Source organism: Megascapheus bottae, chromosome 21, assembly GCF_031878675.1.
Source record: "Megascapheus bottae isolate mThoBot1 chromosome 21, mThoBot2.hap1, whole genome shotgun sequence".
NCBI lineage: Eukaryota > Metazoa > Chordata > Mammalia > Rodentia > Geomyidae > Megascapheus > Megascapheus bottae.
Window position 1 is genome coordinate 37,500,043 of NC_143529.1, and position 21,857 is coordinate 37,521,899.

Here is a 21,857-nt window from a genome sequence, read left to right on the forward strand (position 1 = left end):
GTCCTATTTTTCTGCCGACTCCCTGCTTAGTTTCTACACCACAGGCTGCACCGTGCTCTGTCTCTGCTCTCAGTTTCTGTGTTCTCTGAGCCAGCACCACATCCAACACACAGCATCCCCTGGGCTGCCCGAAAATAAGCAAAAGGCACAGCGATGTAAAGATGGAGACAGAGACCAGACACCGTGACCACTGGTCCCACGAGAGGTGGCCAGGCTGGTCTTCCCAGGGCCCTGGGGCTCTGCCTGGCCTGAAGGGTAGAGCCACCCAGTGAGGCTGCAGCAGGTAGCATCGCAGGACTTGCAATGGAGATGTGATATACATAGGAGCACACACACACACACACACACACACACACACACACACACACACACACACACCTCTAAGAGGCTAAGCAGGGGGAAATGCAGTGGCTTCCTGTCCATACCTGTTTACACAAGGATGCACAACACTGCTGTCCAGTAACCAGAAGCCAGGACTCCTCCTGTGACTGAACTGTCCTCACACAGCCTGGGCCCCAACTGTGCCCTCAGGGCCACGTGGTGGGCTGCACAAACCCTGTGTGGCTCCTGGTAGCTGATCTGGAGCTGCTTGCCTCGGGGCCCAGGGCGTTCAGGGTGCCCTGGATGGGACCCGCCACACCGAGAAGGCAGCGCGGGTCAGAGGGGGTGACTGCGGCAAAAGGCAAGACTCCTCCAGAAAGTAGCTTTTAGGAAGGGACAGGCAGATGGTCACGTCACACGGCCCTGCATGGCTCTCACTGACCCTCTTCCAGCTGGGGCCCTGTGTTTGTGCAGGCACTGTGAGCCACGTTCACCTTTGCAGGTTGTTTCAGAAACACTAACTTTTCCCTCTCCATCAAGTTCACAAGCTGGTGTGATGGAGGATGCCACTCAGACTAGAAATGCTAGAAGAGACGTGGGGAAGGACGCGCAGAGACGCCTCCAGGGTCTTTGCATCGTTTGTATAAATCCTGGGTGAGGAGAGGGCAGCGTGCAGTGGTGAAGCCGGAACGGGAGCTGGAATTCTTTTGTGGGAGCGCCACCTTGCGGTTGTGCCGACTTACAGCTCCTGGGAGGACCAGCGGGCTTGCTCTGGGGCTCTCACCCAGGCTCCTCCAGGGACCAGCGGGCTTGCTCTGGGGCTCTCACCCAGGCTCTCCTGGCTGAAGCCTGCTGCTCCTGGAGCCAGGGAGTGCAGCCTCCCGCAGCGTCAGCTGCTGAGGGGTGCTCTGGGCACCACAGTGGACAAACACCAAGGGCCCCTGGTGCCAGCCCTCCAGCTTCACCGAGCTCTCACCCAAGTGTTCCTAACTGGGCCACGTGCCTCATGAGTGTGCCACACGAGGAATCTACTCTAGCACGCTGTGCCCACCCCCGACACAAGTCCAGAGCTCAGGCCATGTGGGGCACAGACACAACTCTGCCTTTGGCCTCTGCCCTTGCAGTTTCTTGCTATAGCAACTAACTACCCTACATGCCACATCCACACAGGCAGACATGCTGTCTGCTGCTCTGAAGGCGGGCGGTGTGGCCCACAGCGCACCAGGCTGGCGTCTCCATGTCACACAGCAGGACTGAGACATGGAGAGAGCAAGGGTCTCGTAGGGCATAAGTTAGGCAGAGGGCCCCATCCTGGGAACGGACCAATGCCTCCATCACAAGAGTGAGCACGGGTCTGGGGCCTCATGAAGCGAATGCAGCTTCCCCCCTCTCCTCTCCACCCCCTTCCAGCTCTCTCATGCCACGTGAGCTTATCCACGAGTGCCACCCTCCCATCACTGCCACAGCATGTCTCCATTTGCCACATTTTGCCTCAGGTGTGGCCTGTGAACTGATACTTTGTGGCCTTTAGGCCAAGAATGAGAGGAAATCTCTTTGCCTTATAAAGCACCTGGTCTCACATATTTTGTTCCAGCAGCAACATAAGACAGAGTGGGTTGTATGGGTGGACGCTCCCTCCCGAGAGCTGAGCAGGACCCCGTGGGGGAGGGGAGAGCTCACCCCCGCACCCCCCAACCCCATATGTTCAACATCCCCGATTCAGGGCTACCCACGGGAAAGAACACATCATCCCATTTTGCAGCAACTTACAGGCTGATGCACTGAAAACGTTCTGATATGAAGCTTCCAGGAGAAGTGTTAGGCACTTGAGCTGAACATACTAACACCTGGGTCCTGGGTTTGTGGGTCGAGAGCTTCTTCCTGCCTCATCAACACCCCAATCATCTCCCTATCTAGCTGAACTCCTTGGGAAAGCCTCCCTCGTCCAGTTGACCTAGTACAACCACAGCCCCGGACTCCAGGCGCTGAAAGACAAAAGAGGAAAGGTTATGGTAATTAACATAGAAAGCACCGCAAGCCTCCATGTCTTGGGTCTAATATCTGCTGCTGGAGATTCTGCTAAGTGTCTTTTATTTCTCTGTTCATAAATTCTTCTGATAACAATTTTATTTGGGAATTAATCCAGATTCCCGTTATTCATTACATTGCACTTTCTCTGCATGTAAGTTCTCCCTGGCTGTAAGTTACAAAACTTTAGAATCTGTTCAGTCTCCAGAGCGGCTGCAGTGACAGGAAGTATGACTAATTGCCTCATTTCAGAATTCTATCTTTAAAGTGCTAATGCACACGCAAAGGGCTTATGAATGCAAACAAGCTGCGGAGAGAATAGGAATTAGACGATTACAAGTGAAGCTCAAGTTTAACTCCATCCAGCCTACCGCCGTGCCGCTGCGCCCATATACACAGAGCAGACACCTCCTGAAGCAGCATCCAGACGCGGGAGTCAGACTCAGCTGGCTCAAGTCTCGACTCCACCTCTCACGCACCGTGCCATCGCAGGCAGGTCAGTGCTTCTCTGACCCCTGGGACTCTCATTCGGAAAATGGAGAACTAACTACGTCTTGGGGCTGTGATACTGGTGCCTGGCAGATTCTTGTCGTTTTCTGGTCTCTCTGTGGTGGGCACTGTGCTAAGAGCGCCATCGGATTCACTGCTCCCCCTCCACAGCTCTGCAATCCCCACATCATTTATTGTGAGGCGGTGACCACCACGCTCCAATTCTGACACTAGCAGCCTTTGCCTCCTCGGGACGGGTCAGACACTACCCCTACCTCCTGATAGTGCAGGGGCTCTGGGCAGGGCTACTCATATCTCTCACTGGCATCAGTCTGACTGTGGACTGGTGGATGGATTCGCAGTGGATGGGCTTATGACCCCATCCGAGTGAAGATCTGGAGAAAGGCATCTTGGCTGCCGTACAGTCGCTCTGGGTCTTCCTCTCACAGACTCTCAGCCCCCTTCTTGCAAACTATCTCCTCCACTCCAGCACTTTCCCCTGGGCGTGGGCCACAGTGAGCCTCAGCTGGAGGCCACCTCACCACGGAGCTGGGCTGCTGTGTTCCACAGTCCTGGGTGTCATGAGTCCAGCTCTCTGGGCCATCCAGTGTTCAGCTGCTTCCTTTTGCTTTTTACACAGATGTGTGTTGTGTGCATGTGTGTGCGTGTGTGTGTGTGTGTGTGTGTGTGTGTGTGTGTGTGTGCAGGTACACACATATGCATACACATGTCTGTTTACCATTGCTGGCTTCTTCCTTCTATTCAGATTCTGAAGTTCTCAGGTGACAACAACCTAGATTTAGTCTGTTACCCATGGATTTCTGATTCACTGTCTTGTTGCTCTATTCCAACTGGACAATTCAGAGAGATTTTAAAAGCCAAACTACTGTCAATGTGACCATGTTATCTGTCCTTCCACAATCTTTAATAGGACTATGCATTAGTGAATTTAGCCTGTGTCTTTCAAATATATTACAACTGCTTCCTATCAGTTTGATTTCTTTTAATGCACCAATTTCCTTTTCACTTTGACGTGCCCAATCTTACTCATCTTTTCCGTTGTGGCATCTGGATTTTTAAGTCATATGGAAAAGCTTCTCCTCAAAGAAATATCAAGTGTCTTTCCTTCCAATACTACTGTGATTTCTGGTTTACACTTACCTTTCCAATTTATGTGGTGTTTACTGTTGTGCATAGTGTAAGATATGGTTACTCAATGGTCTCAGTGTTGTCGATTAAAAAGCCAATTGCTAGGATGGAGACATGGTTCAAACAGCATTGTACCTGCTTAGCAAGTGCAAAACCCCGAGTTTAAAACCCAGTACTTCCAGCACTAGAAATGTCACTTGTAGTCTGCACTGAGTCCCCATGTGGGATCGAGTTACTTTTGGACTTTCTCTTCTGTCCTGTGCATCTGTCTCACCAGGCAGCAATACTTTAATGTGTATTAGGAGATATTTAACAACACACAGATCAACATACACAGAATACAGTGGTGTTTCAGGCACCCATCGCCCAGCTTGAGACACTCACTTGCCATATCTGCTGAACCCGCCCTTGCCCGTTCCCCAGGCATGCCAGCACAAACCCTTTCAGGTTGGGCTAAAGTGACAATAAAACGATCTCAGAAGTTAGAGCACGATATTATGGCTGCAGTAAATAAATAGGAGGCACAGCTGCGAGGATAAAGCAACGAGGCGGGAAGGCAGAACCAACAATAACAGAAACCACTTCCAGCTTGGAAACCTTTCCCAGGAACCTCAGGCATTTGTTCCACAAGCTTGGGGCCTGGTACCTGTCACCCGCTGCCCGCTGTGTGCACAGGTGAATCTGTGCTGCCTGCTGGGGTGGCGTGCTGGCAGGAGCCACGTCTCTTTTGTTTGATGAGTCCATAGACTGAGAGCAGCTGTACTTTCACAACCAGGCCAAGGTGCCAATTTGGACCTAGACTTGACTTAGACACCGAGACACTGCACTTCTGTGGATGTGATCGTTGTATAGGACTGCAGGGGATCGGGGAAGGGAGGGTAAACAGACTAGGTGGGAGAGGGACAGGAATCTTAGTCTATGGGGTGGAAACCACGGCATGTGGGCTCTCAGGAGATGGCGGGGATGAGCAGTCGCGGGTTCACAGTGTGTTTGGCATTCCAGGCTCTCCTCCATCGTTCCTTCCCCACATGAGTCATGGGATGAGACCACAGCCAGCCCATGCCCTCCCTGCAGCCTCACAGGACCCAGACCCAGGTTCCTGAACCATGGAAAGAACGAGGCACAACAAGTCTGTGTGGGTGGTGTCAGGTAATCATCACTGGTAGCGGAACAGCCTGGTACATTCCAAACACAGGAGAATGAGAGGAATTCCTCCAGAGAGGGGGCTGGATCCCTTCCCACCGCCTTCCCACCCAGCTGCCCACGAGTGTGCCGATCCCTAAGTGACTGGAGGTGCTTCCTGAGAAGAGTTCCTGGGACTGCCGGGGATGCATAAGGGGAAGGCGGAGTGAGCCCTGGGTGTGGAGACAGTTTGGAATGGAAAGAGGTTTCCAGAAGGACACAGACTCACAATGTAACCTCAGAAACTCAGCGGTGACATACCACCTTTCCAGGCTGCTCTGACGCTGACCTCCAGGACTTCAAGCAGAGGCGGGCCAAATTCTCCTACTGGGTGGGGTCCTCCATCTGTCTGCACTGCTGTTTTCGGAAGCAGACAGGGCTTGGAATCAGACAGCCCTGAGTTCAAATCTCTGATTCTAGCTGTGTGACTTTGGGACGACTATCTAAATTCCCTGAGCCTTGGTCTGTTGGCCTGACGGTTCTGTGAGGATTCTAGGAGATGACTCCAAGAAGTATTTTAATAAATGGTCGTTGGTATCTAGCTAACTCTGAAATCTGACATCTCTCTTGAACTTACCACACAGATACCTTCTGGGCATGCAGCGCTGGACCCTTCACAGCCTGGAACTGGTTCATGCAGACCCCTCCCGAGGCCGAAAGCGCTCCTTGCCGGGGATTCTATGCCCAAGGGTTGGTACACGCTTTAAGAAGTGTGAAAGTCATGGAAAAGTGTCACGGACAAAACACCTGTCTCTTCCCCCCCACACCACATCAGAGTCCCTGTCTTGGACTGTGGCCCTGGTGAAGGGGAGCGGGCTTCCTCACTGAGCTGCTTTCCCATGGAGACCCAGGAACCCCATAAAGAAGCTTGTTAGCACCTTGCCCTTCTCTCTCAGAAACCCCCTCCAGCCTGTTCCCAGTGCCAGCGCCCCAGGCTGACTGTAACCTCTTCTCTGAACCTCCCAAACAACATACCTCTATTTGGGCCAGCTAAAATAGGGATATGCCAAGAAGAGGCTGCTTGCTTGGGAGCCCCAGGAAATCTGAGCCACAAACAGAGCCCATGGAAAAGAACAACTGGAAAGCTGGGTCCTGATTCTCCACTTAAGAAGTGATCTTTCAGAAGGCCTTAACTGCTTTAGGCTGAAAGATAAACAGAATGAAACATTAGGCTTCTCCAAGGCCTATGGGTTCCAGATCCTTCTGTCAGAAGGAATAAAAATCTCCTGCATGGTGACACTGCGTCCCCATGTGGTAAAGCCTGGGATTGCATGGGTCTCCAGCCTTAGCTTGGCTCCACTTTGGATGGGAGACAACACAAATGACTGCATTTTGCTTGGATTGCCTTGGATTGCTAGGCATATGCATGCTTCCCACTATCAAGGGCCAAAGCCTTATGTGAATAAGATTATGGAACAATCTGCTTTCAGGTGTAACATTCATCTGCCCAGATATTGAGAAGACTAATCTAATCCAACTGCCCGGCAGGATGCAGAAGTGGACTCTGGGAGGGACTAGGGGGCCTCTCAAGGTCAGGTGGGTGGGTGGGCTAGGATTTCCCAGGCAGGCTCTCAAGGATTCCGCTGTGTAGTGTATGGGAAACGGCCTGGCTCTACAAACCAAATCATATTTATGAATTTATTTTGGTTCCAAACATTCTTAAATTTCTTTTCTTACTAAAGACTGGCTTTCTACTGAACCACTCCAAATCCTAGCTTTTTTTCTAGGAAAGGTCAAATCATCACTTTTAACAAATTGATTTATCATTTGCTATTTGCCTGGGAAGTGGGCTGGGTGCAATGGGCAGAGCAAGCCAGAGGAAGCTCACTTTCCCTTGAGGTGACCCTGGTGACACTGAAGGGGCTAGTGCTGAGATACTCAGAGCTAAGAAATCAAGCAGACCCCATAAATCAGCCCAATATTTGCTGCTTAATTTAAGCCCCAGATTGGGCTTGAGGGACACTTGGAACAGAAGGGCGGGGGTCCTGGGTCTTGGTCTTGGGGAGCTCAGAGCAAGCAGAAGCAGGAAAGGAGAGGGAAAAGAAACCGACTGTCAATCTTAATTCGTCATATATATATATATATATATATATATATATGTTTAGGAAAGATGAGGACACTGATGGAGCCCCTGGGACGGAGCAGCTCTGAGACTTCCCCAGCAAAGAGGGTGACCACGGGCCTCCTTCTGCTGGACACACATGCAGAAGTGGCCGGAGGTCATCTTTGGGGTGCAGGAGTCCACATCTGACACCCTCAGTCCTGGGAACATCTTTATCTCAAGCATTACCATATCGCTAAGCCCCAAGCTCAGCCTGCCAGACAAGGAGGCAAGAGGCCATACATCCAGTTTTGGGGATTCCAGTCCATGGGCAACTAGTTTCATCGCTTTCCATTCTGTTACTCCATAACCAAGAGTGAAAGAGGGAGAAGGGGCAGAGTTCCACCCTCCTCTACAAGGGAACACCTCCAATAACGATAAACCACTCTGGGACCTGCCTGCTAAAGGCTCCACCACATTCCAATAGCACCCAGCTGAAAACTAAGGTTCAACATATGGGCCTCTGAGGGATACTTAGGATGCAAATCAGACTGCTGACAATTCCTAGAGGGTGGTTTTTGATCTTTATATTCCACACAGAATATCATTAAACATGGTTTTCCCAGACATATATACTGGTGATGCAAAAATAACCAATAGTGGTTGTCACTGTCTTGAAACATTAAACTGCAGTAGCTTGGGCTTTTCTTTCATATGAGCTCCATGCTGATAGGGGACTGTGTATATGAGCTGGGGCTGAGTATCACAGGAATGCATGTTCATAGTTACTCCACAGGGTTCATAACTCCACATTGTTTCACGAGCAAGGAACTTCCTGTGGACTCCACAGTGAAGAGACCAGCAGGATAAAAAGTAGCTACAGGATAAGGAGGGATTTGGATGACTGAGTAAACTCCATGTTGGCAGTCTCCCTACCCCACCTTCGAGGCTTCTTCCTCTTGGAACAAGCACTTGCTTTGAATCCAGAAAGAAGGCAGTGGGGTCTCAAGAAACATGAAGGAACCTCTCTTTGTCACATTGCGTCTTTGAATTAACTAGGTTATGCCCACATCGATTCCAGACAAGAAAAAGATCACAATTCTCCCTGTCCTTATTCCTAAATTTGACCTGGAGAATATCTGCCAAAGGCATGCAGTGAACAGCTGAGTTCATTGTGGGCGGCACTTCCGCGGTTCTCATAAAAAGAACATCCGTGCACTTGCACGGAATGAAGTGGGAACGGCGGAACGTCCGTGATCCCACGATTCGAATGCATGGAAAGCTGGCACCGCAAGGTAAATGCATGCTCAACTTCGGTCACAGAAACGTGCTCTGGGTAGGAACCCGCAATGCAGGGCAGGACGTGTCAGCGGCGTTAGGACCACGCGGGGAGGGGCGAGCTCCACACTCGGCGGTTGTTTTGCCCCGGAAGTTCACCACGGGTCGTGTCTTTAGGGGTGCGGCAGGGAACACACCGGGGCCTCCTCCCGGGGGAGCCCTGGCGGGGAGGGTGCCACAGTCACGAACAGCGCCATACCCGGCTGGCTGCGGAGCGGGGCGCGCGTCGGGAGGGCGCGCAGGCCGGCGCGGCCCAGCCCAGCCCAGGCCCAGCCCAGGCCCAGCTGGAGCGCCCCGGTCCGCACGCGCCCCGCTCCGGGCGGAGGCGGCCAGCAGGCACCCCACGAGGCCTCGCGATCGCCCTCCGCGCGCCCGCTGTGTGCGCGAAGCCCTAGACGCCCGCCCGCTTCGGCGGCACGCGCCGGAAACGGAAGCGGAAGCGGCTTCCGGCCAGGCCGGACCGGACCTCCAGAGCACCGAATCGGCCGGCTAGAGCGCCGCCAACCGCGACGCCGACTGACGACGCGACGGGAGCGACAGCGCGCCTGCGCAGGGCGCGCGGCGGCGGCGGCGGCGGCGGCGGCGGGCTCGGCGTCATCGCCTCGACGTCATCGCCCGCGCGACGCCCCGCAGGCACAGCTTCGGGTCCGGCCATTGGGGAAGCGCGGCGGCGGGTCTGGCCGGGAAGATGCCAGTGGCGGTGATGGCGGACAGTACCTTCAGTTTCAAGAAGTTGCTGGATCAGTGCGAGAACCAGGAGCTCGAGGTAGCTCCCGGGGGGACCTCTGGGCGCTCGGGTCTCGGGGAGGCGCCGGTTTCCAGGGCAACGGGGCCGGGCTCGCGGGCGCCCGGGGCTGGCCGAGCCGAGCGCGCCGAGCCGGGGGACCCGGGGGACCCGGGGGCGACCCCGGGGCTCGGAGGCCCGGGACTGGGCCGGCTCTGGGGACCCGGGACGGGGGGGACCCGGGGCGACCCCGGGGCTCGGAGGCCCGGGACTGGGTCGGGACTGGGTCGGCTCCGGGGACGGGGGGGCCCGGGGTAGACCCGGGGACGACCCCGGGGCTCGGAGGCCCGGGACTGGGCCGGCTCCGGGGACGGGGGGTAGACCCGGGGCCACCCCGGGGCTCGGAGGCCCGGGACTGGGTCGGGACTGGGTCGGCTCCGGGGACGGGGGGGCCCGGGGTAGACCCGGGGACGACCCCGGGGCTCGGAGGCCCGGGACTGGGCCGGCTCCGGGGACGGGGGGTAGACCCGGGGCCACCCCGGGGCTCGGAGGCCCGGGACTGGGTCGGGACTGGGTCGGCTCCGGGGACGGGGGGGCCTGGGGTAGACCCGGGGACGACCCCGGGGCTCGGAGGCCCGGGACTGGGCCGGCTCCGGGGACGGGGGGTGGACCCAGGGCGACCCCGGGGCTCGGAGGCCCGGGACTGGGTCGGGACTGGGTCGACTCCGGGGACGGGGGGGCCCGGGGTAGACCCGGGGACGGGGGGGACCCGGGGCGACCCCGGGGCTCGGAGGCCCGGAGGCCCGGGACTGGGCCGGCTCCGGGGACGGGGGGGACCCGGGGCGACCCCGGGGCTCGGAGGCCCTGGACTGGGCCGGCTCCGGGGACCCGGGAGACGAGGGCCCGCGCCCCCGACCGCCCCCGAGCATTTCATTTGTCCTGGTGCACTTCGCTGTGACTTCTTTCGCTCACGGCCCCTGACTTGTCGTGCTGTCGTCGGGTGAGCGTGGGGTCCTGGGGGTTTTATTGATGGCGCAGGGAGACACACGGGGCCAGGGAGAATCTCCAGAGCAGCGACAACAGAATGGGGCTTTGCTGGTCTCGTAGAGGTGTGCTCGGCCTGCTATTCTGCCTTGGTAAACCAAATGGAAGCAGCCTTGGGCAGCCTTTAAAGTTAAGAGTTTTCTTGGGGACTGAGGCCTGTGTAATGACGGTGTGAAACGTGAGCGGGGACAGCGGGGCGAAGCAGCAGCCCGCCACTGAATGACACAAGAACTTACTTTGTAACTCAGCCGTGACTCTGCGTTCCATCAAATGATCAGGAGTAAGATGACCTGAACCAAAACGTGGGAACTAGCGAAGGGGCTGTACTTAAATGCTTTTGTATCGAAAATGAGACTGAGACCCCGAGGGATATAACATCACAGCTGATGACATAGCCAAACGCTCTGCTCGGGATGTTAGTACTTAGTATTTCTTTCTGTTACTTCTGCATCTGGGTGAGCTTTCTACTAAATAATAACATATCCTTTGTTTATTGAAAGTGTAAGATTGAGGTGGTCTTTTTTATTCTTCTCTCTTCTTTTTGGCCTTCTAGGCCCCTGGAGGAATTGCTACCCCCCCAGTATATGGTCAGCTTCTAGCTTTATATTTGCTTCATAATGACATGTAAGTACCTATTACTTAAACTAAAAGCAGCTGCTTCTGCGGTTGGGCTGAATTATTTTGCATCAAAGTAGACCACAAAACATAGACACTGAACTATCTTTTATTATAAAGTGCTCCAGGATTTCTACGGGATCATAGTGAATTACAATGAGGTTCCTATTTTAAAATACATTTATTTTACATACACCTTATAAAAACTTCATATTTTGTTTTGTTTTTTAAATCTAGCATAGTGCCAGTACTCACTGACCTTGTTGGTACTTTTGGAAACTTACTTTATGACCTCTGTTTCCTTTTGTTTGGTACTGGACTTGAACTCCAGTCCTCTCCTTGCTACTTTCCATTTTCACTCAGGACCAATGCTCTGCTACTTGAGCCACTCCTCTATGCAGGTATTTTGAGATGAGTCTCTTGGACTTTTATGCCTGGGCTGGCTTCAGACCTACATCCTCAGTTCTCAGCTTACTGACTAGCTAGGGATTACAGGCATGAGTTACCAGCACCCAGCTGTTTACTTAACTTTCAGTTAGTCCATAGGACCAAAAGGAGCTTGAAAGGGAAAACTGAGAAAGCTGAGAGAGATTTGCTTAACAATGTGTATGAGATTTCTTGAAGTTATTTTTTTGAACACATATTCTGTTTCTTTAAAGAAAACCAGAAAATACCTATCCTATAGGACAGGGGTCTTCTATACTTACAGTACACATTGGTAGTTTCTACTTCTATTTTGGGTTAAATTCCTGCAAACCCTTTCCTTCTTTTGGAATCCATTGTCTTTTGTTTGTTCCAGTGCCTTTAAAAACTGCTTGAGGGGCCGGGAGTTTGGCCTAGTAGCAGGGTATTTGCCTAGCATGTACAAAGACCTGGATTCAGTTCCTCGGTACCACGTACATAGAAAAAAAAAGCCAGAAGTGGTCCTGTGGCTCAAGTGGAAGTGCTCTAGCCTTGAGAGACCCCAAGGCCAGTGCTCAGGCCCTGAGCCCAAGCCCAGGACTGGCAAAAAACAAAACAAAACAAAACAAAAAAAACCCTCCTGCTTGAGGCTTTAGAGAAAGTGCTTTCCCAGTGGGAGAAGGGATCCTAAGGGGGAAAACAGTATGTTCCCTACTTACAGTCAGGGTGTGGCAGAGCCATTTGCTTACCTATGTGTCTGGAATCCTGTATTTAAGTCTGGCCATAATTTAAGAACTGGATCTTGATTTTTTTAAATTAAGTAAAAATGGCAAAATGTTACTTGGGGGAAAGTATTATGAAATATGTAGCGGTATAATTGTATTGGAACCAGTAACTGTTCATTTACTGAGATGGTTTTTTAAGTTGATTGTTCTTTTTTGTGTAATATAGGAATAATGCAAGATATCTTTGGAAGAGGATTCCACCTGCTATAAAATCTGTAAGTATTCTTTCAATGCATCTTGTTTTAATACATCAGTGGCATTTACATAAGCAACATCTTCTTACCAGATCCCTGCTTTCTTTCCTAAGACACAGAAATGGTAGTTAAACTAGTATTATCATTCAAACATGAAATTTCTCCAATCAAGTTTAAACTGAGCTGGGCATGATGGTTCATGCCTGCAATCCTAGCTACTCAGGAGGCTGAGATCTGAGGATCACGGTTTGAAGCCAGCCTGGACACTAAAGATCATGAGATTCTTATCTCCATTTAACCACTAGAAAATGGGAAATGGGGCTTGACTCAAGGGGTAGGGCGATAGCCTTGAGCTGAAGAGCTCAGGGACAGCGTCTCAGCCCAGAATTCAAGCCCCATGACCCATCAAAAAAAAAGTTTAAACTGTCCTTGAAATGGTATAAAAGTATATATTCTGCTTGATTAGCTTCTGCCACATTAGCAGAGCAGGAAAAGAGGTGGGAAGATGGAGGGGGCGGGTGGTGGTGATTTGTACCTGACTTCTGCAGTTTGCTGTGGTGACACTTACTTTGCAACTGATGTTTTATGAGAATGTTTATAGCATTAATATTAGTTTCGATAACTAGATTTTCTATGGACGAGGAGATGAAATAGTGAGATTTGTTAGGCAAGATAGGATGAAATTAACTGAAATTCTGTTCAGTAAGAGTGAATTGTTATTCAGATTCTTTGGTAAACTAAAGAATTATTGATTGTATACATAGTTTTAGTATTAGTAGAAACTATCCTAGGCTGTAATGTTAGACTGATATTAACCAGCTGATTATTTGTGCTAGGTGTGTGTGTGTGTATATGTATATGTATGTATAATATGTATGTGTGAATACATGAATATAATATGTATAATATGTTAATTACCTATTCATGGAAAATAAATGCTAACATCTTTAAAAATGACAATGCTTAAGATGATGAGCCTCTAGGCTTAATTCTGAGATATCATGCTTTAATTTGTTATTGTAATAAGATGTGTATCTGATGTATAAGGATTTTCCATTACTGGTGCTCAAAGCATTTGAAAATCTTTCTGACAATAAAAGAATAATTGCATCTCTTAAAAGAAATGCTGGGTTTTATTTATTTAATTATGCCACTAACAAATGTCATTTCTGGCATTTTGTTTTAAGATATAGTCACTGATAAATTACAGAGTTAACACTTTCAAATATAATGTTTATTGCAGGCAAATTCTGAACTTGGGGGAATTTGGTCAGTAGGACAGAGAATCTGGCAAAGAGATTTCCCAGGAATCTATACAACCATCAATGCCCACCAGTGGTCTGAGACTGTCCAGCCAATCATGGAAGCGCTTCGAGGTAATGTTTCTTTGTGTTAAAAATTACACTGGGAAGCCAGGCATGGTGGCTCACTCCTGTAATCCTAGCTACTGAGGAGGCTGAGATCTGAGGATCATGGTTCAAAGCCAGCCCAAGCACTAAAGTCCATGACACTCTTAACTCCAATTAACTACTAGAAAACCAGAAGTGGTACTGTGGCTCCAGCGGTAGGCAGTAGCGTTGAGCTCAAGAGCTCAGGGACAGTGTCCAGGCCCAGAGTTCAAGTGAACAAAACAAAAAATTACATTGGTTGTTGGGCACCAATGGTTCATGTCTGTAATTCCTAACTATTCAGAAGTCTAAGATCTGGGGATCTCAATGCAAAGCCAGCTCTGGCAGGAAAGCTTATGAGACCCTTTATCTCCAATAAAAAACTGCAAGTAGAACTATGACTCATATGGTAGAGTGCTGACCTTGAGTAAAAGAGCTCAGGAACAGTCCCTAGTCCCTGAATTCAAGCAAACAAGCTGAGGAAGAGCACAGGGTCCTCAGCTTAAACCCCTAGTACTAGCAAAAATGAAAAGAACAGTTATGCTGGGCGCCGGTGGCTCACACCTGTAATCCTAGCTACTCAGGAGGCTGAGATCTAGGGATCGCCATTCAGAGCCAGCCCAGGCATAAAAGTCCATGATACGCTATCGCCAGTTAACTTCCAGAAAACCAGAAGTGGCACTGTGGCTCAAGTGGTAGACGGTGGAGTGCTGGCCTTGAGCTGAAGAAGAGCTCAGGGACAACGCCCAGGTTGAGTTCCAGAATTCAAGTTCCATGACTGACCAAAAAACAATAGGACAGTCATTGCCTTACTCCATTTTTCGTTGGTTGTGGATGGCATTAGGCACTCCTCCTTAAGATCCCACTTCCTCATCGTCGTCACTGCACTGAGCAAGTTTCTAGCATGGTCCCCTCTCCCCCTCCCCCTTCGCAAGGATGCCTTCCCATTCTGTTCTGAAAAGTGAGGGGCCTGACTAAAGAGAGGTTGTGAAGGAACCGTCTCCCAGAAAGCCAGCGAGGCTGGCAAGGCATCCGTGACTCCCTGTATGTGGGGACCAGTGTCACTGGAGTTGTAGAGAAGGCCCGTCCCCAGGAGCCACGCAGCAGGTCTGCTGGGTAAGACAGGGAGGAAAAAGTACATTTCCTGACCTTTGTTCTGGCCTCTAACCTCCTGATGGGACCCCCATTTGCCAAGGCAGGGGAGCCCAGGTGCAAAAGCCCCATTGGCCCACCTCCCCTGCTGATAGCAGAGCCCGAAGGGCCGAGGCGGGCTGCGGAGGTGGAGCACAGGCTGCTGGCAGGTGAGCGACTCCTGGTTAGTGACGGGCACATCAGTGAGTTCAGACATGGGCCTTCTAAGGCCACAAGCTGCAGAGCCAGGGAGAATCGCACAGAAACTCACCAGTGTGGACCTTAGCCTTCCTCAGTCTGTGGTAAGCAGCCTTCATTCATCCTTGCTTCCTTCACTGATTTTGTCTCCTCTATGCACTCCATTTTCCAGCTGTGCCTCTTTCTGCCTCTGTTTTTCTCCCACTATTTTTCTCTTCCACTCATGTTCTGTTGCTCTTCTTTCCCTACTCCCGAAACTGACCAGAGTAGTTTAACTAAAGAGTTACTTTAAAAATAACGGTAGGCTTGCCACATGAATAGTTTTTTTAAACTAGCCCCGGGGTTTGAGCTCTTGCCCTGGACTCTGTCTGTGAGCCTGTTTGTATTCAAGACTCTCACTCTACTACTTGAGCCACAGCACCACTTCTGGCTTTTTCTGTGTAGTTTTTTGGAGATAGGAATCTCATGGACTTTTGTCCTGGTCTGGCTTTGAACCACGATCATCAGATCTCAGCCTCCTGAGTAGCCACAGTTATAGGCACGAGCCACTGGCACCCAGCTGTACTTACATTTTTGTTAGACAGATGTTCTTTGCCATTGCTTCCTTGTTTATTTCCCCCCCATTCCCCCACAGACTATGCATTCACACCTTCATAGAAAAGTTTCTGCATTTCGAAGGTGATTTAAAAGTCTAGAGGTTGGCAGAGAGAAGGAAGGAGCAGAGTAGGAAGATATGGGAAAGAGGGAATGATGGTTCAGTGAGAGCCGGGTGGCCCTCACGCTCCCCAGGAAAGGAAGGAGTGTGGCTGAGCCTAAGTGGGAGCAAACAAAGCCTAGGGCTGGCTGGTGCCCTGCAAGTGCTCGTCAGTAGCCTGTGTTCAGCTCACGCCTCAGGGGAGGAGACCGCGGGCACTTAGAGGGAGCTGAGTGGACAGACAATGAGGGTCACTGCGATGAATGAGTAGAGCAGTGTGAAACACGCTTGGCAAATTAGAAACTCAGGCTGCAGGAAGTTTATAAGTCGAGGAACACAGACTGAGGGTTCCAGGCCATGGCGGAAGAAATAGCCCAGGAAAACAAGAATGTCTTTGTCTGAGCGTCACAGACCTGGTTTGCAGTAAGGGTTCCTGAAGTAGACACAGTAGAAGTTTCACAGTGTTCACAAAAAATAACAGGGAACTTTCAGCACGTCTGGGATTTACCCATGCACGTGTGTGTACATTTATCTACTACATCAGCTGCAGACTATTCTACCCATGTTGGCAGCCTCGTAGAGGAGCTTCTCATGTTCCCAAAGCAGTGGTAGACCTGGTTGGGCTCCTCTAGAAGGAGCCGTCTCTGCTGTCTCGGCTTTGAATTTAGTGTGGACATGAGCCACCGTTTCTGGGGAGGCATCTTGGTGCTGCGGTCATTCCGGGGTGGAATTGAGGGTTGTGAGTGGAGGCTAGGGTTTGATGCAGCTGTGGGTATCAGGTTCAGGCCTCTACTCAGGAGGTTAGTTCTGCCGCTTCCGGAGGGGGGCGGGGAATGGGGGAGAATAGAGATCCTAGAGGATCTCTAACAGGGACACACTGGCTTCCTAATTATTCACCCATTGTTAAGTGAACTATAGAGAGTAAAATCTTTAAAAGGATTAGCTTAAATACTTAAATATATTTAAGTAAATTTCCTGTGTTTCAGTACATATTCACCATTTTTCATCCTTGTAGCTTTCGCTGTTACAGGAGGCTTACTGTGACATGAGAAAGGATATCAATGTTTGTGAAGTCATGCACCTTCTATCTGGTGAATATAATGTGACCCTTCTATTAATTATAATAAAAAAATAGATGAAAGAAAAGAGGCTTACTGTTTATGCTGGACATATGTTTGTCTTTGAGCTAGTGTGGTCTTACTAAAATGGGACAGCAGTCCTGCCTGCAGCGCTGTGGTTTTAAACATTGCTCTGTTCCTCACCCGACCCTCCACCTTCACAACAGAAGCCACAAGGAGACGCGCCTTCGCCCTGGTCTCGCAGGCCTATACCTCCATCATCGCGGATGATTTCGCTGCCTTTGTCGGGCTTCCTGTGGAAGAGGCAGTGAAAGGTACTGCAGGGCAAAGAGGCCCGTGTTGCAGCCCAGTCCACTCCAGGTGCAGGGCAGGGGTCATTGCTTCCCAGGAAGGAGATGTGAAACCCACTTGACATTGCATTCCCCACGGGCCTTGTCAGGAAGCACCCAGAGTCTAGACATGGCTGCATGTGCCTCTTCATTGCCTCATGGCTCACGTACTGCAGAAGTCCCGAGTCCACCCTGCTGTGAAAGGCAGGCTCCCACGTCCCCTTCAAGACCCAGATTTTCTTTGCTATTTCTTCCCAGTCCCTCGCGCCTGTGCCTCTCCTGCTGGTAGGGTACTGTGTACTGCCCGTAAAACGCTGCGTACTCTGTGTGCGTGTGGTCGTCAGTGTGACGTAACAGCTGAATGGACCACAGGAAGCTGCTGCTTCCTCTTCAGTGTCACGGTTCTTGAGCACGGTTCTGGACTGGTGGAGAGCACAGCTTGTCACTCGGAGGGTGGTTTTGTGTGTTATTTGGTGCTGGGAATTGAACCCAGGCCCTTGTACATACTAGGCACCTGCTTTACTATTGAGCTACCCGTAGCCCCCAAGCTCTTAAATCACACCGTATGTGCTCAGGCAAACGTTTACTCGTTATTGATCTATAGTTTGTTGCCCAGTGGGTCACGCGATCCAGCCTGTATTCCTGGCTCTTAGCAGGTGACCTGGGCATGGATCCTCAGCCCACAGCCCGCCACCCGCAGCTTCCAAGGCTTGCAGGCCGTTGTGCACACTTGATAAATGACAAATGATGGCTCTTGGGCCCCCTTCATAAGCTGTGATGATGGTGGGCGCACTCCCTGAGTCCACGCCCTGAGCTCCATTGTCTCATTATGGTGTCCCTGGGGGGGATGGGGACAGGCGGCTCATGTGTCTTTCTGTTCATGCAGAATAGTATTGACCAGGCTAATACTTTATAGTCCAACTGCCACTTCATGACTGTTTATAGCAGATGGAGTGGAGTGAAGCTTGCATGGCTTTGACAGTATACCTTTCTAGAGCGTTGTGTTGTGCTGGTAAGGCATAGAGGCGTAGACGGGTTGGAGAACTTTGGTTATTTCTTCATTCATACGAGAAATACATCCTTTTAGGAATATTGGAGCAAGGATGGCAAGCCGACTCCACCACAAGAATGGTTCTGCCTCGGAAGCCAGGTAGGCAGAGTCCGGGCCCCACCCCAGCACAGACCTCAGAGCCAGGTAGGCAGAGCCCGGGCCCCACCCCAGCACAGACCTCAGAGCCAGGTAGGCAGAGCCCGGGCCCCACCCCAGCACAGACCTCAGAGGGCTCTGGAGCTCTCCATGTGATAGATGCAGTGGGCCAGTTCACCTGCTAAACATGCACCAGGTAGGACTCCCTCGCGTGGAGCAGAAAGGATCTTAAAGCTCTCCAGTTTTGCCTTTTTTTAAATACTTCTTTTCAACTTCCAAGCCACAAGAACTATTAGAAATTGTTTAAACTTCTTTGTTTTTGCCAGTCCTGGGGCTTGAACTCAGGGCCTGGGCTTTCTCAAGGCTTGTACTCTACCACCTGAGCCACAGCACCACTTCCGGCTTTTTCTCTGTATGTGGTACCGAGGAATCAAACCCGGTCTTTGTGCATGCTAGGCAAGCACTTTACCAAACTCCCGGCCCCATTGTTTAAACTTTTAAAATATGTATTTCTTGTTTAGAAAGTATTTTATGTTACTTTTTGCTAAGTAGTTATCTCAGTGTTTGTATTTATGGCGCCATTTCTAATTGTGCATATCCTTCAGTATGGCTGTCTTTAAAGCAGTTAATTATTCAGAGCTTCCCTTTTCTTGTACTAGAGTCATACAGATTGCTCCTGGTAGCTTCTCTCCAAGGCCTCCGGCCTATGTACTGTCCCGTTTCTGCCAGGCCTGCGGAGCCAGGCTTTATCCCCACTTGCATACATTCTCCTGCCTCTGCCCACGTTCCCTGTTCTTTAAAATGCTATTGTCAAGTAGGGTGTTAGTGTGCTTCGCCCTCCACATGGGTGAGACCACTGTTGGGGGAGGGAGCCCCTTAGTGCCTTGGGTGAGGGCCAGGTGGCTGGAAGCAAGTGCTGCAGCCGGAACGGGAAGTCCTGGGAGAGGCCTTCATGGAGACTGTAGGTAATCTTGCTTTGTCTTTGTTTAGTTGCAGGTGCTCTGGATGTTTCCTTTAACAGGTTTATTCCCTTATCAGGTACTGTTTTCCTATGTTCATTAAAAAAGTTTTGTTCTTTTTTTTTTAATAATCATATATTTTTTAAGCTCTAAAATACAAGAGATTAAAAGCTGTAACAATAGGCTATACATGCCAAACACAGAAGAGATTAAGAGCCATAACAATAGGCTATAAAAGGCATAATAAAATAGGCTATAAATGTAACATCTTGGGCTCCTGTAACTTTACCTGGAACAGTGACACACTGTAGCCAACCACAGACTTTGCTCACCTTGCCTGTGTCAGGCCCTGACTGGATGTGCCCCTCTGTTACTGTGGAACTCAGTGCTAGGATGCAGATCCCCTGAGAATTGACAGGGTCCTGTACCCCTGGAGTTGTAGCAGGCACATAGACGTGCTCAGTGTCCTCTCCCGGGGTGCTGGCCCCGTCGCGGGGCTCTCCCAGGCTGTGGCCCCCATAGGAGCTCTTGTAGAGTAAACATGGTGAACCTTCCCGTGGAGCACCGACCCGCAGCCATAACAGGAGACGTGTTTATGTCCAGTTGGGCAAAACCACACGTTCCTAGAAGTGTAGACTTGTCATCTTGGTTTTGCCTCAAGTCAGGTGGCTGAGAGAGGGACCCTCCCGTGAAACCAGAGCTGGGATGGGCGGGCCGCCGGGTGGGGTCTCCACCACGCTCCCTCCTCCCGTCTGACTGGAAGTGTGTTTCTCTCTATATGCAGAGCCTGCACCTGTCCCGCCCATCCCCAACGAGCAGCAGTTAGCCAGGCTGACTGATTACGTGGCTTTCCTTGAAAACTGACTGCTCGTCCTGAGTTCAAGATCTACCTTCAGAGTCCTGTACCATGACAGACACAGAAATGTACATTTTTTATTTTCAGATCTACTAGATGGGATGAGTACCTCTGCATTCCTTTCTGAGTATGCGATAAAACACATATATAATATAAAGCATATTATATAGATTTTGTCCTGAGCATTATGCTGAGTAGTTGCTGTAGCAGGCGCACTTGTACCACGTAGGTTTGGTTGGAGCCCAGCAGGGTTCTGCAGTTAGTTTGCATTTCTGAGTGACTCGTGAAACCTGCCCCCCCACCCCCATGTGCACAGACAGGCAGGCCATCTTCATCCTGCCCGCTGCTGGTGGGCACACGCGGGGTTGGCAGAGGCCTGGCCCCGGCGGAATCTGAGCTGCAGGACTTGTGATTCGCCCCCTCGGGACGGCGTGCGCTCCGTCCTTCCCCTCCATAGAGTCCTTCATGCAGGGGATGACACGAGGCGGGGCTTCCTGAGGAAGCCGGCCCGGTGGTGCTCTGCGGCCATCGCTGGCACTGTGGGCCGGCCTGAAGGAGGGCGGAAGGGGCTCTCCTCAAGAAGTGTTAACGTTCTCGGTCGTCTCTAAGAAGAGGACAGGGTGGGGTGAGTGCAGACAGGAGCGCTGCCCCTCGGACGTGTGTGCTCATCTCAGTTAAGTTCTTCCTTTCCGAGAACAGCGAACAAGCCTTTTCGTCCTTGTGTGACAGTTCTCTGAATATTTGAAGTTGTCTATTATATCTTCAGCTTCAAGTACCCCTTAGTTCATTCATTCTGCATTTGTTCAATAAATATTTAATTGAATTCTTCAGCTGTTTTGTATAAGATTGTAGAAATTTCACAGCCTCAGTCTTTTGCACATTCCAGTTTGTCATTGCCTTTTATTTCTATAGTGACATTTACATAATTCTTGTTCATTTACATTTGTTTACTTGACTCCGTTTTTCAACAGATGTTAACATATCTTTTAAGTTACGAATTTATTTAATCCTAATGTTGAGAAGTCAGAGGTCCTGATAAAGGTACTGGTGGTGCCAGGAATTAAGTGCTAATTGTACCCAAGGCAGATTGGAGTCCCCCCAGACGCTCTTTACTAGGGCCTTGGTCGGACTTCGATTATAAAAGGCACAGGGCATTTATGCTAAGTGGCAGGACCCAAAGGAGAGGAAGCAGGGTGAGGAGTTGTGCATCGATGTGGCGTGGCTGGGGAGAAAGATCACAGCGTATACACAAACGTTTTTTAGCTCAAAGAGCAGTAATTGGGAGACAAACCAGAGTGCAATGGCGGTGATTCTCTGCAGTGGAAGACTGAGTTGCGGGGAACAGAATGACCACCTCAGGGGACCCCGCCACCGTGTTGCCAGTGTGGTAGAGATGCGTGCCAGGCAGTGCCTCACTGCGCATGTGCCTCCCGGCTGGCCCCACACACTGGCCTCCATCTCTACCAGTGCCAGCAGCAAGGCCGAGGTGGTGAACGCATGGCTGTGAAACACCCGTCATGTGCAGTTCCCCTGGGAGACTGTCCTTCTCCAGAAACCCAAGTATTTCCTGCCTGTGTCCACTGGAAAGGCGTAGACTAAAGACTGCAGTAAGAACACACGTGGCTGCTCCACTACGACCTCCAGGTCCAGGGCAGTAGACCCACAGTGTGCCCGGGCTAAGGAAGCTTCTGGGGACATAGAGGTCTGACAAGGGCCTGTGGCAGCTTGGAGCGCCCTGACTGGCCAAAGCAAGGCAATTTGAGC

At 51.0% G+C, this 21,857-nt stretch overlaps 1 protein-coding gene across 2 annotated transcripts; it reads left to right on the forward strand.

Moving 5' to 3' along the window:
- The first annotated feature begins 8,419 nt into the window (after window positions 1-8,419).
- Window positions 8,420-20,264, forward strand: Cops8 (COP9 signalosome subunit 8). 2 transcript variants are annotated; one of them, XM_090355111.1, is made up of 9 exons: window positions 8,420-8,505; window positions 9,182-9,314; window positions 10,870-10,940; window positions 12,285-12,333; window positions 13,556-13,688; window positions 17,009-17,116; window positions 18,219-18,281; window positions 19,269-19,316; window positions 20,022-20,264. In XM_090355111.1, exons 2-9 carry the CDS (start codon window positions 9,237-9,239, stop codon window positions 20,099-20,101), a joined length of 630 nt encoding a protein of 209 aa, XP_090211237.1. In that variant the 5' UTR covers window positions 8,420-8,505; window positions 9,182-9,236; the 3' UTR covers window positions 20,102-20,264. The 2 variants fall into 2 exon arrangements, with proteins under 2 accessions (XP_090211237.1, XP_090211238.1); XM_090355112.1 differs by lacking the exon at window positions 9,182-9,314 and having other exon boundaries at window positions 8,433-8,505.
- Window positions 20,265-21,857: the final 1,593 nt, after the last annotated feature.

What these genes read in the sequence shown, in the direction of transcription:
- Cops8 (XM_090355111.1), top strand. Translation starts at nt 9,237, where the DNA reads ATGCCAGTGGCGGTGATGGCGGACAGTACCTTCAGTTTCAAGAAGTTG. An exon ending in GCGAGAACCAGGAGCTCGAG is followed by an intron (nt 9,315 to 10,869) that starts GTAGCTCCCGGG and finishes TTGGCCTTCTAG; the next exon opens with GCCCCTGGAGGAATTGCTAC. An exon ending in AATCATGGAAGCGCTTCGAG is followed by an intron (nt 13,689 to 17,008) that starts GTAATGTTTCTT and finishes CCTTCACAACAG; the next exon opens with AAGCCACAAGGAGACGCGCC.